The sequence below is a fragment of the Physeter macrocephalus genome, chromosome 4 (genome assembly GCF_002837175.3).
Source record: "Physeter macrocephalus isolate SW-GA chromosome 4, ASM283717v5, whole genome shotgun sequence".
In the NCBI taxonomy this organism is placed as follows: Eukaryota; Metazoa; Chordata; class Mammalia; order Artiodactyla; family Physeteridae; genus Physeter; species Physeter macrocephalus.
In genome coordinates, this window is record NC_041217.1 from 109,747,267 (window position 1) to 109,768,844 (window position 21,578).

General features: G+C 41.6%; 1 protein-coding gene across 2 annotated transcripts in view; it reads left to right on the forward strand.

The window, feature by feature from the left end:
- The window catches only part of LPAR3 (lysophosphatidic acid receptor 3), a 72,714-nt gene that overhangs the window by 14,908 nt on the left and 36,228 nt on the right, over positions 1-21,578 (forward strand). For both annotated transcript variants that reach the window (XM_055084498.1, XM_007114883.4), the window contains one exon: positions 8,923-9,679. In XM_055084498.1, coding sequence (XP_054940473.1) covers positions 8,944-9,679 — 736 coding nt within the window. In that variant the 5' untranslated portion in view covers positions 8,923-8,943. The remainder of the gene's footprint in view (positions 1-8,922; positions 9,680-21,578) is intronic.

Here is a 21,578-nt window from a genome sequence, read left to right on the forward strand (position 1 = left end):
TGGATAAGCTGAGTCAGGGAGTTTGCTGATCATATAAGATCCCTGTCTCACCTTGTTTATTTGGTTTAGTTCTGTATGTTTTCAAGTTTGCCTTCCTGTTTAACCAAGAGGTTTAAGAGGTCTTCAGTCATCAGTGACATCTGAGGAACAATACATTTGATTATAGTTGTTTATTAAACAAGTCCTAGGGTAGCAGCTGTTTGTATATACCGTGGCCTCTTGTAAATCCACCCACTCGCTGGAGAGAGGGAAAGCAGTGGTTGAAACAGCTGACATGCAACAGGAGGTCCTCCCTACCTACAGGACTCAGAAACGTGCACGGGCACAATAACCTGTTTATCCTGCTGAGCTCTGGCTGCAGTGGCCCCTGTGTGTCACTGAGCTGAAGATGACTTGAGGCATGGAAGTTTCTCATTTCCCAAGCGCACTGGGTGTGTGCCTGCTTCTACTCTGTGGCTGCTGTCTTGGGAACTTTACTACCAGTAGAAGCACTCGGTGTGCCGTGGGACCTTGTTGCTCTGTGGAGAGCAGGGGCTCACAATCAGAACAATTTTATGTGCGTGAGTTTACCATTCGTTCTTAAGAAACAGAGTAATGAAACTTTAACAAAGTTGAGTTCAGCTTTCTTCAGAGAAATGGTCTAGTGTATTAAGATAGGGTAGCAGATTTGTAAAAGCCCTACACTTAACAGGTACCCCTGAAGTAAACGCATTAGCTTTACCCAAGAATATCGAGGATCTCAATACTCTGTCTTAGATACTATCTGTTTAAGTTGAATCTCCAATAAGTGGCTACTCCTTTGTGTTATTTTACCACAGCAAAGAGTAAAATAACTGCTTATGAAACCTGCAGGCTTTATTTATTTTGAAATTACTGTGGTATAGTAGAATTGAAAACATCCTCTCCCCTCTCTCTTTTTAAAATCTATTTTTAATATTTATTTATTTATAAGACAATTTTATATTTACAGAAAAATTGAGCAGATAGAATAGAGAGTTCCCATGTTATACTCCCAGTCCTACACACGGTTTCCCCTCCTATTATTAACATCTTACAGTAATATGGTACATTTGTTACAGTTAATGAACTGATATGGATTCATCATTATTAAGTGAAGTCCCACTTTATTCAGATTTTCTTACTTTCTACATAATGTTCCTTTTCTGTTCCAGGATCTGAGATACACATTATATTCAGATGTTATGTCTCCTTAGGTTCCTCTTAGCTGTGACAGTTTCTCAGATTTTCTTTGTTTTTCATGACCTTGATGGTTTTTGAGAATGTCTCTCAACTGGGATTTGTCTGAGGTTTTTCTCAGATTAGGCTGGGGTTATGGGTTTTGGGAAGGAAGATTACAGAGTAAAGTGCCATTCTTAACATATTTTATCAAGGTTACAGACTAGCAACATGACTTATCACTGTTGATGTTGACCTTGATCACCTGGCCGAAGTCATGTTTGTCAAGTTTCTCCACTGAAAAATACTCTCCTCTTTGGGAGGAAGTCACCATGCACAGTCCATACTTACGAAGTAGGAGGTATGTTCCCCTCCTTTAGAGTGGAATATCTACATAATTTATTTGGAATTCTTCTGCATGGGAGATATGTCTTTTCTTTTTCATTTATTTTTTTTCAGTCATTTACTTCCAACAATATGGACTAACAGATTTTTAAAAAATACATTGGGTTATATAGTCCAATCCTACTTTATTTATTTTGTTGCTCAAATTGTTCTACCTTGGCCATTGGGTCTCCCTTTCTTGGGAAGTTATGTTCAAAGAGAAGTCATAATTTCTGATGCCCATACAGACAGTGGGTGGGGGGTTCTCTACGGTGGGACTGCCCTTCAGACCACACTGTCTTGTCTGCTCTGGTAAAGCCTCTGTTCAAGGGTGGCAGACACCACTCCTCACACCTCTCAGCCAGCAGGGCTTGGAGCCAAGTCTACAGAAGAAAATGAAAGAGTTCTGAGACCCAAATTAGAGAGTATGCAGCAGTAGAAGAAAGTAATAATGCTCAGTTTGGGTAGGGAGCACGTGTGCCCAAGGATACTTAATTTAATTCTACATTTAACTAGTATTTACTGAGTGCCTACTGTGTGCTGGGCATTGTTCCACGTGCTGTGGATGTGCTACAACAGCACAAAGTCCCTGACTTCCTAAGCACACGGCGGGGGGGCGGGGGGACAGACCATAACCCCAAGCAGATGGTGTCAGGTAGTGAGAAATGCTGTAAAGAAAAATAAAGCAGAGGAAAGGGCAATAGTGCTGTGAGGGCAGGGGTTTGGGTGAGGTGCTTTTTTTACAAAGGGGCAGGGAAGAGAATCTCTGGTGAGGTGACATTTGGGCTGGAATGAGGTGGCAAAGTGAGCCCTGAAGGTATCTGGGGGAAGAGGCTTCTGTCAGGAGCAGCAGTTTAAGGGCCTTGAAACTAATGGCTAGAATGAACCTCAAAGATCATATGTGGATTTAAATCTCCCATGCTATCCTAATTTTGCCATTAACATGAATTGTTAAAAGAATTCAGTGAGCAAACATGATTGCTTAGAAGGAGTGGTCTCTTTTCTGGTCGTTAGCATACCAACTAACCTAATCTCCAACTCCCATCTGGCTGGAGTTTCCAGAGAGGGGAGGATAGTTCTACATTTGTAGACCACAGGAAAAGAAAATGTGCACAGCACCAAATGATCCTGCTTCGATACACCCTGTTTCGTCCTAAGGGGAAAAAGAAAGTGTTATTGAAAGTCAACTAAAAGGCCAACAGTAACTTGTCTCGTAAGATGTATCTCGAAATAAGCTGCTTGAGTGGTTTTTACATGTCTTAATTTTCATAATTGTTTCCACATTATGGGCTGGCTGGACAGTTTTTCAGAGCATCAAGTTTGGGAGAGTCTAAATGAAAGCTTTGCTCCTGAAGTTTTCATTTAGATTCCACATATAGACTTTCTAAACCATCATTTTATGAAGTCTTAAATTACTGAAGTTTGAAGTTGTGGTAATACCTCCAAAGTTTAACATCTTTTGTTTCTGGGTCAGAACTATTCAAACCCTCTAAACCTTAAGTATAAAAAGAAAAAGAAAAAGAAAAAGAAAAAAAAACCAGCTTGGGATTTGGCAGAATTAAAGTTTAGCAATGTTAGTCTTGAAATTGTATTGTGTGCCCTGCTTACTGTAAAATTTGAAAACATATTTTCAGAAAAAAATGCCCTTTCTGTACTTCGCAGGGCTTTTAAAACAAAATAAAAAACCCGAAGTGTATTTAGAATGCCCAACTTTTTTTATAGCGCAAGACAGTCTTTGAACGTGATTTGATGGGATCAGTCTATTTTGGTAATCCCATGGTTGTTGTTAAGTATGACTATAGTTCTTGTTCTGTCTGGTGTTTCGTTTGTCTGTGGAGAGAAAATGTAGTGTTGTAGAGAAGCACACAAGCCTGGGAGCATAGCTGCCTGAAGAGAAGCCAGGATCTTCCACTTACTAGTTGTGCAACCTTAGGCGAGGTTGTTTCTGTTTCCTCACCTGCAAAATGGATATGCTAGTAGTATCTACATCACTGTGGGGAGGATTAAATGAGATGACCTACATAAAATGCTTAGGCCAACACCAGGCACAAAGTAATCACTCAAATATTAGCAATTAAAAATAGTAATAATGAAGTCAAGATATTAAGTAACTAACCCAAGAACACATAGTTAATTGGTGAAGTTCTCTAATTGGCATATTTAGTGGGTGATGTGTAAGTCGTCAAGGGCATTTAACTGAACCTTTTCATTTTAGTGGGGGAAGAGATAGTGTCAGGTGCAGATTCATTTTTTTCCTTCCACACATGCTGATGCTATAGACATGAGCATAAAAGGCAAGGTCCCTGCTCTCCTGGAGCAAAATGGTCTAGCAGTGGGGGGTGAATAATAAAGGCAAACACACACAAAAACAATACGTCACAACTGGTAGAGAAAACAAGGCTCTCTGATAGCGAGACCTGGGGGTTACTTTCAATTGGTCAGAGAGGGGTATCTCTGTGGAGGGGATGTTTAGGCTTAGATAATAGAATCATACTTTAAGGTTTGAGAGAGGTCGAGAAACTATGTTGATAATTTATTATAAGCTCACTAAAGTTTTTGGTAATTTCCAGCTAAGAGAATATGGTGATCTGTAGTTAATATGTACTGGCAACTGTCAACAAGCTTGATAGCATATGGCAGAGAGAAAAAATCAAAAGTACTAATTCAGAAACTTCTAGTTATTCATATTTGGAGCTCTGGGGCAATTGTGTTAGGAAATGTTTTATAAGAGAGTTGGGGAAAGTGACGTCTTGATTTGGTCAGTTGTCAGCATATAAGGTTTTGTGGTTACATGAAGTTTTAAGTAGAAAACCATTTTATTTTTATTAACACTGGAAAATACTAAAGTGCGCTGTGCTGGTAAGAGTAGTAATAACGAACACAAGTGAATCCTTGAGGCTTTTCCTTTGAGCATTAATTTTGATTTATCATTGTCATAGTTGTCAAAGAAAGGTAGATTAAGTAGAATGTGTGCTCCTAAGAAAGAATTTGTAGACTAGCATTTAAAAGTCTATTTATTTATTTATTACAGAAAATGTGGAACATAGAAAAAACTGGAAAGAATTTTTTTTAAATGACCCGCAATTCTACCATTCTTAATTAACTATTTACACTTTGAGTTTTTTTCCTTATTTTCTTTCTATATCTTTTAAAAACAGTAAAGACATACAAACACAAGCACATTTGTGTGTGTTTATATGTATGTTATATATGTATGTATACATAAATATCTGTATATGTATACATACATATATATTTATAATTAAAATAATGGCATATGCTTTTCCTCATATTACTACAACTTCATAGTAAACATGGTTTTCAATGGCTGTATAATATTCCATCCTGTGGAATCTTTTTCATCAATTCCCTATATGAACTTTTTATATTCTCATTGTCTATTTCTCCCAAAAGTAGAATTCGAGGCTTGGAGGTAGGGAACTGTGTGGTGGGAGTTCTGGTTAATCATGGTTCTCCTGTGGTTTTCAACTTTGTAAGACAAAACTGTTTCTCATTCTCAGGACGAATTTTGCTAAAATATGTCGAAGAACATGCCATTTTGGGTTTTTTTTTTTTTTTTTTTTTTTGCGGTACGCGGGCCTCTCACTGCTGTGGCCTCTCCCGTTGCGGAGCACAGGCTCCGGAGGCGCAGGCTCAGCGGCCATGGCTCACGGGCCCAGCCGCTCCGCGGCATGTGGGATCCTCCCAGAGCGGGGCGCAAACCCGGTTCCCCTGCATCGGCAGGCGGACGCGCAACCACTGCGCCACCAGGGAAGCCCGCCAATTTGGTTTTGATGGGGGAAAGTTGAACTTGAAGATTTTTGAAGTAAGAATCATTGAGGTTTTAGGGCATCATCTAATTACAAATTCAACCAAATTTATGAACCAAAATAAATGTTAAGACCCCTTTAAAAGGAAATTAAGATCCATAAACAAGATGAAAAGATAACCCTCAGAATGGGAGAAAATATTTGCAGATGAAGCAACTGACAAAGGATTAATCTCCAAAATTTACAAGCAGCTCATGCAGCTCAATACCAAAAAAACAAACAACCCAATCTAAAAATGGGCAGAAGACCTAAATCGACATTTCTCCAAAGAAGATATACAGATTGCCAACAAACACATGAAAGAATGCTCAACATCATTATAATTCAAAAAGAGTCATGTACTACAATGTTCATTGCATCTCTATTTACAATAACCAGGACATGGAAGCAACCTAAGTGTCCATCGAGAGATGAATGGATAAAGAAGATGTGGCACATATATACAATGGAATACTACTCATCCATAAAAAGAAACGAAATTGTGTTATTTGTAGTGAGGTGGATGGAACTAAAGTCTGTTATACAGAATGAAGTAAGTCAGAAAGAGAAAAACAAATACCGTATGCTAGCACATATATATGAAATCTAAAAAAAAAAAATGGTGGTGAAACCTAGGGGCAGGACGGGAATAAAGACACAGACCTACTAGAGAATGGACTTGAGGACACAGGGAGGGGGAACAGTAAGCTGGGACAAAGTGAGAGAGTGTCATGGACATATATACACTACCAAATGTAAAACTGATAGCTAGTGGGAGGCAGCCGCATAGCACAGGGAGATCAGCTGGGTGCTTTGTGACCACCTAGAGGGGTGGGATAGGGAGGGTGGGAGGGAGGGAGACACAAGAGGGAAGAGATATGGAGATATATGTATATGTATAGCTGATTCACTTTGTTATAAAGCAGAAACTAACACACCATTGTAAAGCAATTATACTCCAATAAAGATGTTTAAAAAAAAAAAAGGAAATTAGGAAAATTTAAAGTTTTTTGGTAGTATGTTAATTCCTACATCTTTCTGACAATTTAATCTTGATTAAACTGATGAGTTAATCAAGAATAATATAATTTTAAAATTAGAAATGTGCTTCTCTTAGCTATCTAAAGCATATAGCAAAATAAAAAGGATTTTTCATTCGTGATAGGACACATAATAATTGCACACATAGGGACTTCCCTGGTGGCGCAGTGGTTAAGAATCCAGCTACCAATGCAGGGGACATGGGTTCGAGCCCTGGTCCGGGAGGATCCTACATGCCGCGGAGCAACTAAGCCCGTGTGCCACAGCTACTGAGCCTGCGCTCTAGAGCCGATGAGCCACAGCTACTGAGCCTACGTGCTGCAACTACTGAAACCTGCAAACCTAGAGCCCATGCTCCGCATCAATAGAAGCCACTGCAGTGAGAAGACCGCGCAAGACACATAATCATTAAAATTTCTTATGTGGTTTTTGGATTTTTTTGTCTTGAATTTCTGTGTACTTTCAATACTGTTGAAAGCTACATTTTCCCCTTGGATATTAAAATTGAATTTCACTAGATTAGTATCTGCTATTCAACTCTCATATGTGCTGGTGGGATTAGAAATATGATCTGTCTCAAGGGCAGTTCAACAACATGTATCAGAAACCTTTAAATAAATTTATATTCTTTACTTCATCAACTTGAAATCCATGGATTAATCATAAGGAAATAATTGGCCAAGTGTGTAAAGATTAATGCATAAGAATGTAGCCTTGCTTGTAAAAGTGAAATATTGGAAACAACCTAACTATGCAACAGTTAGGGATTAGTTAAGTGTGGTATAGTCATACTGGAATATTATGAAGCTATTAAAATTATCATGTAGATCTATAGTTTTAATTTGGGAAAATTATCATGATGTAGTGTAGATATATTGCCCTGCGGTATCTTTGTTTTGTCCTTATTAAAATTGAATCCCCCTTCCTTGTAATTGAAAGGCACTAGAACCATTTGTTTCTTGAGACCACTCCCATTTTGTTTATTTTAAGCATATAAAATGATATTTTACCTTTCATTATTTACAGCAGGGATGCATATATCTAATTCATTAAAAATATCATTATACCATTAAAATATAAATATATAAAAAGAAGACTGTGATAAATTTCTATTTTGTACTACTTTAAGCTGATATTTGATCCACTTATTCTGATTCTGGATGTGGTATTGGACTGTAGAATTTATAAGAGCCTTAAGAGCTGGGGATTTCTAGTAAGCTTTTACTGTTAGAGCCACTTCATTCCCACCAGTGGACTGCTCAGTGCCTGGGCCTTCTGGATCTCCAGCTTTCCAGCAAAAAGTTGTAGCCTTGTTTCTTGAGAGAGAGCCCATGGTCATTCTCCCCAGAAGCTAGATTTTCTGGCCTTCAACCCCAGTCTCCATTGATTGGACACTTCATGCCTATAGCCAGACTACTGTGAGGCAGAACACTTGGTCTTCCTAATAAGCATAGATGGATGGGCATTGTTTGAGTCCTTGCCCAGCCCCTCCTTGGCCAGAATCCCTCACTTTTGGGCTGCATGTCCTGAGATTAGTGTCTTTCCTGTCTGTTTGATACCCCATTTTGGGGTCTACTTTCAGACATGTGTCTGGAGGACTTGCCACTCCTTGACAGGAGTGTTCTCACACCCTTGGACTCCAGATCCTAGTCTTACCCATAGAGGCCTGGTCTTCTACTACCAACAGTGTTGAAGAGAGCCCAGGGAAGGAAACTGACTTGAAGTGATTGAGGTGGAAAATCCAATATGCAAACTCACATTGGTACAATTTGGATTAGGAGAGTAAGAAAGAAGTGAACATAAAGGTAGGGAAGGAGGATTGAGGCCAAAGTCGCCAGCCCTGCACCACATGCTTAACAAGTGTTGTCATTGTAGTTTGAAACTAAAAGATGGCAAAAGGAGGATCAGGACTGGAATCAGAAGTGGTAGAAAATTAATCTCTTGGGGAAGCCATTTGGTCATGTGAAGAGTAACTCAACACCTGTTATCTGGGCAAGAATGTGCCTGGCATTACCAACCTGCCCTTGATTAATGAACAGAACCTATAAATAAGAAATGAGCTGGAAACCACCAGGAGAAGCCTTAACATGCTGTGCTATAATTGTTACCAGTGCAGGGGGGATTATTGCAAGGCTCAGAATATTTGACCTATTCCTGCCTCCACGACCATTCATTCATTCAGCCAACCAGCCAGCCAGCCATTCAGCAAATACCTGTCTTGAGGCAGCCAGGGCAGATGGGTCCTGGGGTTATCATGGTGAACAAAATAGACACAGACCCTCCCTCACTGCGCTTGTACCTAACCTGGGAAACAGACGACGATGACTGATGTGAGATAAATGCTGTGATAGGTGGTCGGGGGCCAAGGTCCTGGAGCAAAGGACATTTACACTGAGAGTTGAAGGATTAACAGGAGTTGACTAGAACAAGGGGCTTAGCAATGGCAATTGGTGGTTTAGTGATTGATTTTTCCAAAGAGTGATATTTGTTTCTTCTTTAAATTTCTTTCTAGGATGTTCAGTTCTTCTCCACAATGAATGAGTGTTACTATGATAAGCAGATGGACTTTTTTTATAATAGGAGCAACACTGACACTGCCAATGAGTGGACAGGAACGAAGCTTGTAATTGTTTTGTGTGTTGGAACATTTTTCTGCCTGTTTATCTTTTTTTCTAATTCTCTGGTCATCGCAGCAGTAATCAAAAACAGAAAGTTTCATTTCCCCTTCTACTACCTGTTGGCTAACCTAGCTGCTGCAGATTTATTTGCTGGAATTGCCTATGTATACCTGATGTTTAACACTGGCCCAGTTTCAAAAACTCTGACTGTCAACCGCTGGTTTCTCCGCCAGGGGCTTCTGGACACTAGCTTAACAGCCTCCCTGACCAATTTGTTGGTTATTGCCGTGGAGAGGCACATGTCAATCATGAGGATGCGAGTCCACAGCAACCTGACCAAAAAGAGAGTGACGCTGCTCATCTTGTTCGTCTGGGCCATTGCCATCTTTATGGGGGCTGTCCCCACACTGGGCTGGAATTGCCTCTGTGACATCTCTGCCTGCTCTTCCCTGGCCCCCATTTATAGCAGGAGTTACCTCATTTTCTGGACTGTGTCCAACCTCATGGCCTTCTTCATTATGGTCGTGGTGTACCTGCGAATCTACATGTACGTAAAGAGGAAAACCAACGTCTTATCTCCGCACACAAGTGGGTCCATCAGCCACCGGAGGACACCCGTGAAGCTAATGAAGACAGTGATGACTGTCTTAGGTAAGAGGAACCAAGTCAGCCATTATTCCCCTTCATTCAGCAAATATTTGTTGAGCACCTGCTGTATACAGGGCACTTACTAGGTAGTAGGAATGCAGCAGTGAACATGAACAGACCTAAACCCTCACCTCTCTGGAGCTTATACTCTAATAGGGGAAGACAATATAAGTATTCTAATGGGGACAAACAAAATAATTTTATAGTACATTTTATTATAAAATTTGTAAAATAAGATGTTGAGTGGTCTAATGGGGAAAAATAAAGCAGGGAAGAGAGATAAGGAGTGTGCTAAGCAGGTATAGTTTGCAATTTTAAAAAGTGTTGTGACGGACAGCTTCACCGAGAAGGCGACGTTTTAGCCAAGATGGGAAAGTGGTGAGGGAGTGAACCATGTGGGTGTTGGGGGAAGGGTGTTCCAGGCAGGAGATGCAGTGAGCGTAGGAGACTGAACAGCAGGGGGGCCAGTGTGGCTAGAGTAGAGTGGAGGGAGGGTGGGAGGTGATGAGGTCAGAGAGTTGAGGTGGTATAGGTGGAGTGACTCAGATTCAGTCAGGCTGCACAGTTATCACAAAGCCTTTGCTTTTCTGAGGGAGAGGAGGAGAAGCCATTGAAAGGTTTTGAACAAGGGAGTGATGTGATCTGACTTGAATTTTTTTTTTAACATCTTTATTGGCGTATAATTGCTTTACAATGGTGTGTTAGTTTCTGCTTTATAGCAAAGTGAATCAGCGATACATATACATATATCCCCATATCTCTTCCCTCTTGCTTCTCCCTCCCTCCCACCCTCCCTATCCCACCCCTCTAGGTGGTCACAAAGCACCCAGCTGATCTCCCTGTGCTATGCGGCTGCTTCCCATGACTTGAATTTTAATGGCATCTCTCTGGCTGCTGTTTTGAGGAAGTACTGTGGTGGGGCATGGGTTAAAACAGACAACTGCTTAAGAGGGTATTTCAGTACTCAAGAGAGATGGTAATGCCTAGGACCAGAGGGCAGTCTAGAGGTGATGCAACAAGGTTGCATTCTGAATTTTTTTAGATGGTAGAGTCAGTAGGATTTGCTGAGCAGTAAGGTATGAAGAAAGGCGGGAGGAGGGGTGGTGGTGGAGCACGTCATTTGTGGAGATGCGGAAGACAGAAGAGGAGATTTGGGGGGAAGGTTGGGAGTCTGGCTTTGGACTAGCTAAGTTTAGGATTTTATTAGACAGTGAATTGAATTTCTCCTATTGAATTGATCCTATTGAATCAAGAGTTGAGGATTTAGGTCTGGGCTGGAGATCTATATTTGAGAGTCGTTTGGGGAAAAAAATGGTATTTTAAACCACAAGACTGGATGAGCCCACCATGGAGGTGCGTGTGGATGGAAGAGAGAAGAGGACTGAGGAACAAGCCCTGGGGTGCTCCAACGTAGGGAGGGTGAAAACCCAGGAGAATACGGTGGCCTGGAAGCTGTGAGAAGGAAAGGGTGTTATCAGCAATGTTAATACTCCTGAGAGATGGAGTCAGATGCAGTCTTAGCAGAGTGGTAGTTGTTTGGTGACCTTGAGAAGATCAAAACTAGTGTAGCCAAGAGCCTGATGAGAAGGAAATGAAGAAACGGAGGGAGGAGAGTCTTTTAAGACAGAGTTTAAACAGCTCTCAGGAGTTTTGCTCTCCACTGTGAGCCCTGGACCAAGAAGACACTTTTGGGGCAAAGAATTTTCCCTTCATTTTGTTTTCTCTATGGCAGGTAGCCAGTTGTGCCCCAATTCCAGTCCCTGGTTACAGGTAGAATTTGTGATATGTGGGCAAACAAGAACTTTTGTGGCTTCACAGGCCTTGTGTTCTATGTTAGAGAGGTCATTTTCTCACCATGTGTGGTGGCTGCAGCCATGGGGACCATTATTGAGAGAGAGCCAGGAGTATATTCCTTTTAATTCCCAATGTGAAGGAACTATAAAATGAACTCTTGGGAAACAATTCATAACGGAGGATGCAGGGTATATATGGTGTGGTATGGGAGCCATCGTGATGTCTGTAAGTCCTGAAACTGCTAATAAGATTTGGAGGTCAGCAGACACATAGTGTGATTGTTAAAATAATTTCAAACTGAGGATTTATTTTAGTTAACAAATATTTATGTAGGGTTTAATATGTGTCAAGCATTGTCCTAAGTGTTTTACAGATATTAACTTATTTAATTCCCATGGCAACCCTGTGAGATAGGTGCTACTGTCATCCCCTTACCAGATGAAGGAACTGAGTGGAGAGTTTAAGCACTATGCCCAAGGTCACTTGTTATTAGTGGTGGAACCAAGACTGACCAGTTGGCCTTTGGAGTCCACATGTTTATTACCACACTCTGTAGCTAGTTTTGCTTTATTTGGACATTTTACTGGCCTCCTCTTTGTCCTGTCTTCTGCTTTGACCACCTCATTCTCCTTTTAGTGTCTTGACAAGAACATAGACAACAGTAAGAAAAAGAGTAGTCACATTAATCCATTTTTCCACTCTTGAGCTGGAGCTATTGATGTTTTTGGTATTTATTGGTAGTGTCAGCAACTCTGCTGCTTTCCCTGCTTAACTTGCAAGCCTAATAATTTGCTTGGCTATGTATCTTGAGAAACGACCTGCCTAATTAAAGAGAAAACTTTTTTTCCAGCATGTTCTATATTATATACAGCACGAGATGGAAAAAAGACTTCTGTCATCCTAGGTAGGACTTTATGTGAGATGGTCATCATGGTCACCAGCTTCAGTGTCATATGTAACTTTGTCTGGAATGTATGGAAGGGCTTAAAATAAAAGAGCTGTGTGGTTTGGGCAGGTGTGGTGTTGGATAAGGGCAAAACCAGAAGAAAGAGTGAAATTGCCGAGTAGGTTAAGAAGAGTCAGGGCATCAAGATGAAACAACATTGGGGAATTGGTTAACATCAGGAAGACAGTTTCGTGTGGAGGACCTGGGGAAGTTCCTCAGTGGTGCGACAGAGGGATCTGGTGGAAGACAAGAAGCTTGGGGACAGGGGAAATGAAACCAAAGAGCTAGGTGGTATGAGGTTTTTAGGCTTCCAGCTCCTGACTTCTTCAGATAACAGATCTGGGTTTTAGCCCCACCTCTGTGATTTTCTACAGGGGTGATCTGAAGCACATTAGCTCACCTTTTCTTGGTTAAATTTCCTCATCTGAGGTTGAATAGGTAAACTTTAAATTCTTTCCATGTTATGAAATTCAGTGATCCTACCATGACAGTAAGTAGCCAAAGCCAACATAGAGTTTGTGGATTGACTGTGTTTCAAAGCACAGGGTCCCCTTCCATGAGAGCATCTTACATGGTGTTCCTTAGGAAGGAAGCCCCTTAGTTGCTCTATCTGGTACATGTAAGAATTTGGTTGCCTAATACAGGTGTCTCTCATATGATAGTATATGCATTAGAAAAATCAACAGGACTGGCAGGACCTACCATCACTGTAGTCATTGGTGCTGAGTATATGGAAATTAATAGCTTAATACTTATTTCATTAATGATTACCTGATTTAAATATCTTCATGATAAAATGCTAAACCTTTCTATTTACTCCTTGATATATATTTTGTAGGAAAGGTTAATTTAAGATTAAAGTTTCTTATATACGTAATAACTTCTTTTAAGTCTTAGAAAGTTAATCAATAAATATATATCAACTGTCTGTTAAATAGCATCTAAGAGGGAAAGGGCTGCATGTATTCAGTGAGCTTAATCTCATTTCAGAGAAGGAAGAATGGATAATTAGGGGCTGTAGAGTTTGGGGAAGGCTTCTTAGGGAGCTCGGGGTGTGATCTGGAAGGATGGGTAGGATTTGTATTGGCAGGAGGGAAAGAATTCTATGTAGGAGAAACAGTATAATCAGAAGTGTGATGGCAGAGACATGTAAAGCTTGTGCAGTAACACAAGGAAGGCCCCGTGGAACTCAGATGCATGTTGAGGTACAAGGGGAAATAACTCAGCTATGAGCCAGAAAAGTTTAGTTGGCCATCCTCTTTGGAAGGAGAGGGGTAGACCAGATGACCTTTGTGTTTCTTTCTGGCTTTAGGATTTGGGTTGAACCCAAAAAGCATACAGAGCCGGATGTGGAGCGGACTCTTTCCTGGTTGAGGGAGGTGGTGGTAGTGATGATGGTGGTGTGGATTTTAAATCTGTGTATGACTGGAAAGGCATCTAGGCATTGTGTTCCCATTTCAGCAGCCCTGAGGCAGAATGCTGCTCACTTCTGGGTTATAATGTGTGATGGGCCCTTTACGTGAAAGAAGTTGCTTATTTTTTAATTTTATTTATTTATTTATTTATTGGCTGTGTTGGGTCTTCGTTGCTGCGCACGGGCTTTCTCCAGTTGCGGCAAGCTGGGGCCACTCTTCGCTGCGGTGAGCAGGCCTCCCATTGCGGTGGGCTCTCTCATTGCGGAGCACGGGCTCCAGGAGTGCGGGCCTCAGCAGTTGCAGCACACGGGCTTAGCAGCTGTGGCTCATGAGCTCCAGAGCTCAGGCTCAGCAGCTGTGGCGCACAGACCCAGCTGCTCCGAGGCATGTGGGATCTTCCCGGACCAGGGCTTGAACCCATGTCCCCTGCATTGGCTGGCAGACTCCCAACCACTGCACCACCAGTGGCTTGTTGAATGTTCTCTTCGAAAAGACATTGGAGACATATGATCCTACTTTCCACAGGGCACCAAAGCCCTGCCTAAAAGAGACTCCTGTATTTTGAAATCTTACTTGTCAGCCAGCCTAATCAGCCACAGCAACCCCAAACACACAAGATACCCCGTGTGGAAACCTCTTATTTATTGTCAAACAACATACTATGTGAACTGTGCACACATGGATGTTTTATTTTCCAGGAAATGGGCTGGGCTTTCTTTTATTCTGCAGTATCTTGAAATGCAAAAGAAAAGAAAGATTCAAAGGATTTGTGAACCATACTTTTGAAATCTTTCATAAACCTTCCTGTCTCTTAGGATGGTGTTTTTCAAATTGCAGGTTGTGACCTACTAGCAAGTAGTGAACTCAATTAGGAGATTGTAACTGACACTTTTAAAAAATGACATAAAGTAGAAAAGAAGAGAAAATATCAGAGTGCATTGCATATAGTAGGTATATTTCATAATGTTTGTGTGTGTGAGACTGGATTATGGTGTGTGTGTGTGTGTGTATATATATATATATATATATATTTTTTTTTTTTTTTTTTTTTTTTTTTACTCTGGGTTATAGTGAAGAACATTTGAAAAGCCATGGTCTTAGGGTCCAGGTTACTTTTTTGGCCAATAAAGATAGAGCTTTTCAAAAATATGAGCAACATTACAGTTAAGGGACTTTGAAAAAGTTTGTGGTCATTGAAACAAAGAGCTGGAATTTTTTATTTCTCCCTTCTACTTTTCCACTCAGATCAATGCTGAATCCACCTTGCCTTCTCTCAGGGGAGAGGGGAGGGAGACAAAGCGGTGGTAAGAGAAGAAACAGTACCAGGAGTTCTCATGCTAGGAAATGGGTGAAAATTTAGTGCCATATAAGCCTTGCTAGAGTACTACTAATAATCATACATGACATTTCTGTGACACTATGTCTTTTTCAGTGTTTTAATACATTATTCTCATTTGGTCTCATAGAAATTCTGTACGGTAAGTGGGGAAGATAGCATTATCCTATTTTCTTGCTACTCCCCTAAATGCACCCTCTACTCAGCTATAAGTAATTATTTACAGTTTTTCACTTTGCATTGCTAGGCCTTTGCTTCAGCTGGAATACCTTTCCTCTTGTTCTGCCTGGGAAACTTGCATTCATCTTGCAAGATTCAACTCAAGGGCTTATCTTCTCTGAATCTTGCCTAGATAAATCTGATCCTGCCTCCTTTGGGCCACTCTCTATCTTGTCCATACCTCAATCAGTGTACTTCATTTGTTTACATGCCTTTATCTTGAACTAGGGTGTACACTCTTTGAAGTTGAGGTCTGTACCTTATTAACCTACCTTTGCATATCTAACATGTAGCATGCTGTCTGGAACACACTTGTTGAGGTTATAACAGAAGGAATAAGTGGGGAAATCAAGGTTTAGAGGAGTGGCTTTTCAAAAGCTGGAAATAGAAGTAGAACCCAGGTTTCCTTCATGTGCAGCCTGACCTTTGGCAGGCTCTGGCTGTGACATGCCTGTGAGGTAAACAATGGCATGAGGGGAGTGAGTGGGTATCCCATTTCATAGGGTGGGAAACTGAGGTCTCTCTTGGGAAGAGGAAAACAAACGAACATCTTTTGATTGCTTACTATGAGGAGGTCTGCATCTTACACGCTTTTAGGATTTTATTTCATTTAACCCTCATAACAACTCTCTGCAGATCTGTTTAATAGATGAGGAAACTCGGATGGACTTAAGCATCTTCCCCATAGACCCATACTGGAAAAAAAATAATAGGTAATATTCACTGTGTGCAATATATGGTTTCTGAGACACGTTTTATTGCATTTAATCTTCATGACAACCCTATGAGGGAGGTTCTGTTATTATTACCAGGAAACTGAGGCCCAGAGAGGTTCAGTGTCTGGCCCAAGATTAGTAGCAGAGCTGAGATTCAAATACAAGCAGATTGGCTCCAGGAACCAATTTTTCAAGGTTAATTAGCAGCCTCTTGAAAGTGATAGGGCTAGAACCACATCCACCCACGTAATGATGTTTATAACTCGTATCTCCCTTAATTTCTAGTTAAGTTTATTTCAGTAAAGGTACTTGATCTCTCGATGTTTACCTTGCTCTTGATTTGTTTTAAAGATTCTGCAGCTTGGTGACAGTTATGACAACATCTCTCAGGAATGACAGCTCCACATTCTTCAAACTTTATGTTCATTAAAGTAGATGGCAAGAGTAGGGGCTTTGGAATAGGGAGGGAACCAGATTTAAATCCTGGCTTTGCGGCTTCCAAGTTGCATGACCCTGAGCAATTCACCTGACCTCCCTGTGACTTAGTTTCCCCATCTGTAAAATGGGGATAATATCCGTACCCCGGCATGGCAAGTTTTTACAGATACAATGAGACGATGCACATAAAATACCTAGTGTAGTGCTTGACACATAGAAAGTACTAAACAATTTACATAGTAAGTACTAAGAAGAGTTAGGTAATCTGAAGAGCCTTGCCCTGTATTCAAGCAGGGTGCTCTTGTTTCCCCAGTAATGTCGCAGGTACTGTGGAGAGGGGGACTAGGAACCTACTGTTGGCGCATAACGGCAGGTTTTGTATTGTGGACAAGTAGCCAGGAGGAAGCTAACTGGATGTGCTTTGCAAAGGCTATCTGACAGCAGACAAATGGCAGCAGTTCAGTTCCTGGAGACCCAGGCCAATCTGAAAACACGGACACCACAGATCTGAAAAGTTCTGTGCTTGCATTGCTAGTCCCTATAAACCATCTTCTACCACCACCACCACCACACCTCCGCCCACAGTGCTGGTGAAATTCTGTTAATGATTCCTATCTCTGCCAAATGATCTTTGCATTAATAATTCATTTTGCTTTTGCAACATTTATGAATAAAACGTGATAAGTGAGACCCTGACTATCAAGTGTTAGCTTAATAAGAATCCTGTAATATAGCACCAACATCTTGTGTGTGGATCTATAAAACATTCCTCATGAGAAACTGTCCCCATCTTGCTAATGAATCCTACCAGGATTCCTAGTTAACCAAGTACTATTACCACCTTTACTAGGATTGGGAAATTTGACCTTTGTCTGAAAAGAATTGGGAACACCCACACACACACACACACACACACTCACACGCACTCACGCACGCTCGCATGCACACACACAGAAACCAGGAGTGAAGAGAAACTAACTACGGCCCCCAGGAATTCTGAAATGTTTGTTTTTAGCTTCTGTGACCTTGTAGTGGCTTCTACATCACAGAAGCCTGCTTTCAATGTTTGCTGCCTTGCATGCCTTTGTAATCAAATATCTGTTAAAAAAAAAAAAGAAAAGTTAAAGCTTTGCTTTAAGAAACGCTGAGTGAAACGATCAGATTTTGGGCACTCAAGAGTTTGCTTGTTGCTGTGCAGTCATATCAGAATGACTAATTCTTTTCAGAGTCAAGCCACCCAGGCACCACCACTCAGTACGTTTTGTCCAGGGGTGTTTGTACTTTTGTCTTGAAAACAGCTAATCAAAGGAGCACCTTTGTGGCAGACGCTTTTCCTCTGGGCTTCATGTCATTGCAGCAGGGGCCTTCGGGAGAGGGACCTTTGCTTCCAGGCAAGCTGTAAATGAATGAGGGCAAAAATGTAATCGCTCCCCAGGTGCTGCCCCCAACAGTACAGGGTGACAGACTCCTCCATTCTGAGGGGGAACGTGGTGATTGAGAAAACCTCAACGTCTGATGTTAGAGGGAAGATAGCTTCAAATTTTAAAAACATCCATCACTGTATGCCTCTCCATCCCACCTTTTCAAATTGTCTGCACTTCTTGATACCTTTTCTTAACCCCACATTTTTAGGGGTCTGTTCCTCCCCTTCTGCCTCTGCTGTATGTAGCCCTTTGTTATCTCGAGTCTGGCTTTTGGTTCTTTTATTTTTAATTTTTTTCCTGCTTTACTGTTTCAGATGCCTTCCTTTGCAGTCAGTTCAAAAGTCATTTTACCAAATCTTTGTCGTCGTTTCCAGTGTAATCACTGCTCTGCCTTCTTCCAGCTTCTGTTTCCTCCATATACTCCTTCAGTTCTGTTAATCTAAATCCATTCAGCTTCTTTTATTTCCCTATCACGCTCCCTCCTTCAGAACTGTTTTCTTCTGGTTTTTCATCTTTTTAGAAACCTGAAACCTTCCTCTTCAGCCGGAACAATTATCGAATATTTCCTGAGTACAAGGTACAGGAACACTTCGCAAGTTCTAACTCTGTTTTTTTTCCCCCAACTTTATTGAGGAATAATTGTCAAATATAATTGTATATTTTTAAAGTATACAACATGATGATTTGATAGACATATACATTGTGGAATGATTACCAAGATCAAGATAATTAACACATTTCATCTGTCACATAGTTAACTCTGTTCCTTTTTTGTGGTGAGAATGCTTAAGAGACACTCTCAGAAACTTTCAAGTATACAGTACTGTATTATTAACTATAGGCATCATGCTATACATTAGATCCTCAGAACTTACACTTCTTCTAACTGAAAATTGGTACCTTTGACCTACATCTCCCATTCCTCCTCCCCCTGCCTCTGATACCCACCATTCTGTTTCATTTCTGTGAACTCAGCCTTTTGTTTTTTTTAAAGATTCCACATATATGTGGTGTGTACAGCATTTGTCTTTCTCTGTCTGACTTATTTCACTTAACAGAGAAGTTTCATTACCCAACTACATCCAACTTGCCTGCACCCAGCCTCCTGGAAGGGTTAGAGTTCCAGAACTCAGTCATGCCCTCTCTCAGGGCCTTGACTTCTGCCAAAGGAGAATGTGGTTGTTACCTGTCACATCACTTGACTAACTTAACACCTGGAATAGCATGGTATATGTTGATCCATGGTAGAATTTTTACCAAATCCGTGTTAACATTGTTTGTACTTTTAAAATTTCCACTGGGGACTGCATTCATTGTGTAGCTAAAGCAAACATTTTGGGGAGGAATTAGGAGTAAAGGGTGTTTTCTGGAATCATAGCCTGTCACGGACCTAGGGGACAACCTGGAAGCTGGGATAAAGGGTGGGCAAACCAGGCAGTATTGGCGGGGGTATACCAGGTGGGCAGCCCTTCCCCCTGCTGTAGTCCAGGTACCTGCTCTTTCTCCCTCCTTACCAGACTGGTATCATAGCTCTGCAGAGTGTGAGAAGGAAAGATCCCATTACCTAGAAAATCAATATCTGTTGAGAGATTTATCCAAGTTCATCTTGTAAATCATTGCTAGTGTTGGGGCCAGAGCTCCGGATTTCCTGGTTTCTGCTTCTTCTTGTGGGTCTCTTTTCTTGCTTTGGTGAAATACACCTGTGCTTGGGTGCCTGAGTGGCAGTGATAAACAATAAGTTGTTTATTTCCATCAAGTCAGAGAGTTTACAGTGGGCCTATTTTATCCTTTACATTTTCTTAACAAGAAGAGATTTCTGCTTTTTATATTTTTTCATCATAAACATTTATTGAGTACCTACTTGATTTTAGGCAGTATACTAACTATAAGACATGGCCTCTGTCCTGAAGGCTACGAATCTGTGCTGCTTTGATGTTTTATGATTGTCAGGAGATAGCCATGGTTTGAGTCAAGGGTTGGGTTATGTATGAGATAGATTACACAACAGAGGATCTGTTCTGTGTGGCTTTTTGGGCGAATGACTTATAGGGAACTCTATTTATAGGCTTATCTGAGGAATGAAGAAGCTTACCAAAAAAAGATGAAAAGAAATATAGATAAAAAGAAACAAAGAAATATATACAAGAGCCAAGTGAAGGGTCCAGGCAAATAGTGCTGTGGGTTTGGATGGTCTTTGGAGGCCTCCTTGAAGAGAGGGGATATGAGTGGATCTCAGTGTGACAAGTGAAGAGGAGAGGGTAAGGCCTTACCGATAGGGGGAAAGATAGGGTAGGAGACAGGCATACATACATCTAGGGAGACCATGCCAGGGCCGGGACAGGGAGGAGGGTGGGGGGGGGACAAGGCAGGCAGGTTCTGGAATAAGGGCTTTGCATGGTTTGAGAAGTGACTGGACCAGAGATTGGAAGGCCTTGAATCCTGAGATTGTGTGGACTTTATTGTCAAGTGTCTACAGAGACTGAGTAGAACACCTTGGTGTGTGGATTGGGCCTAGGGTAGGAATAAGGCACTAGGGAGGGGTGGCACCTGTGGCTAACTGGACAGTTCAATATTTGTTAAAAGCCCTGCAGGCTAAGTTAAATAGGTCTGTGGCCAGTCATAAGCCCATAGCTAAGTTGCCTCATCTGGCAGTGGAGAACCCCTGTAGGATCTTGGGGTATTGGTGGGTTGAGAAGAAGGTGGGAGTTGCGAAGTGGGCTGGAGAGGGAGAGATCACTTAGGGGACTGCTGGGATTGGCCCAGGGCTCTGTGGGCGGTAGGTAGCTCAGATGCCCGAGAGAGACCGAGCTGGCTCGTCATAGTAGGTGCTGCAGGAAAGCACATCTGTCACTAGCAGGCCCAGTCTACACGGGGAGGGAGGAGCAGCCAGGGAGGACCAACGGGGACTGCAGGGGAGCAGAAGGGGAGCAGTCCAGAGGAGCATGGGCTTGTGGAAATCTGGTAGGAGACAAAGGTGGAATAAGCAGGTGGCCAAGGTCAGAGACATCTGGAAGCAGGAAGCAGGGATCCATCATGGGAACTACGATTCAGGGGCAGGGGACTGGCAAAGACAAGATTGGACCTAATCAAACTGTTCCCACTTTCCTTAAGGCTTTTGAGCTTTGCCCTTTTCCCCCTCCCAGCTGACCTCTCCTTCCTTGCTTCCTTCTAACCAAGAAGATAGACGTTATCTGGAATGAATTACCCTAATTTCCCTCCCTTCACCGGTTTAGCCAACCTACAAAGGCCCTCCCTGTAACCTTCTAGCTTTTCTGTGAGAATCATTTCCCACCTCCCCAGGAGCCTCATCCTTATTCTTGCTCTCCTGTGCTCTATTTTTGGTCATTAGAAAATATAACCCTTGATCTTACCTCCCTTTTCTAACTACTGCTCTGTCTCCTTCCATTTCTTATCCTGTTTTCTTAATACCTGAAACCATGATAAGCTAGCTCTGCCCCTGCCACTCTACTAAGACCGTGTTGATGAAGCCACCATCGCCATTCTGTTGTTTTAACATTGAGTCTGTCTGGATTCCTTCCTCCCTGTTTTCCCTGCCCCAGGCCTTCCTCCATACCATCAGCTGAGGGATCTTCCTAAAAAGCACAATTAACTCT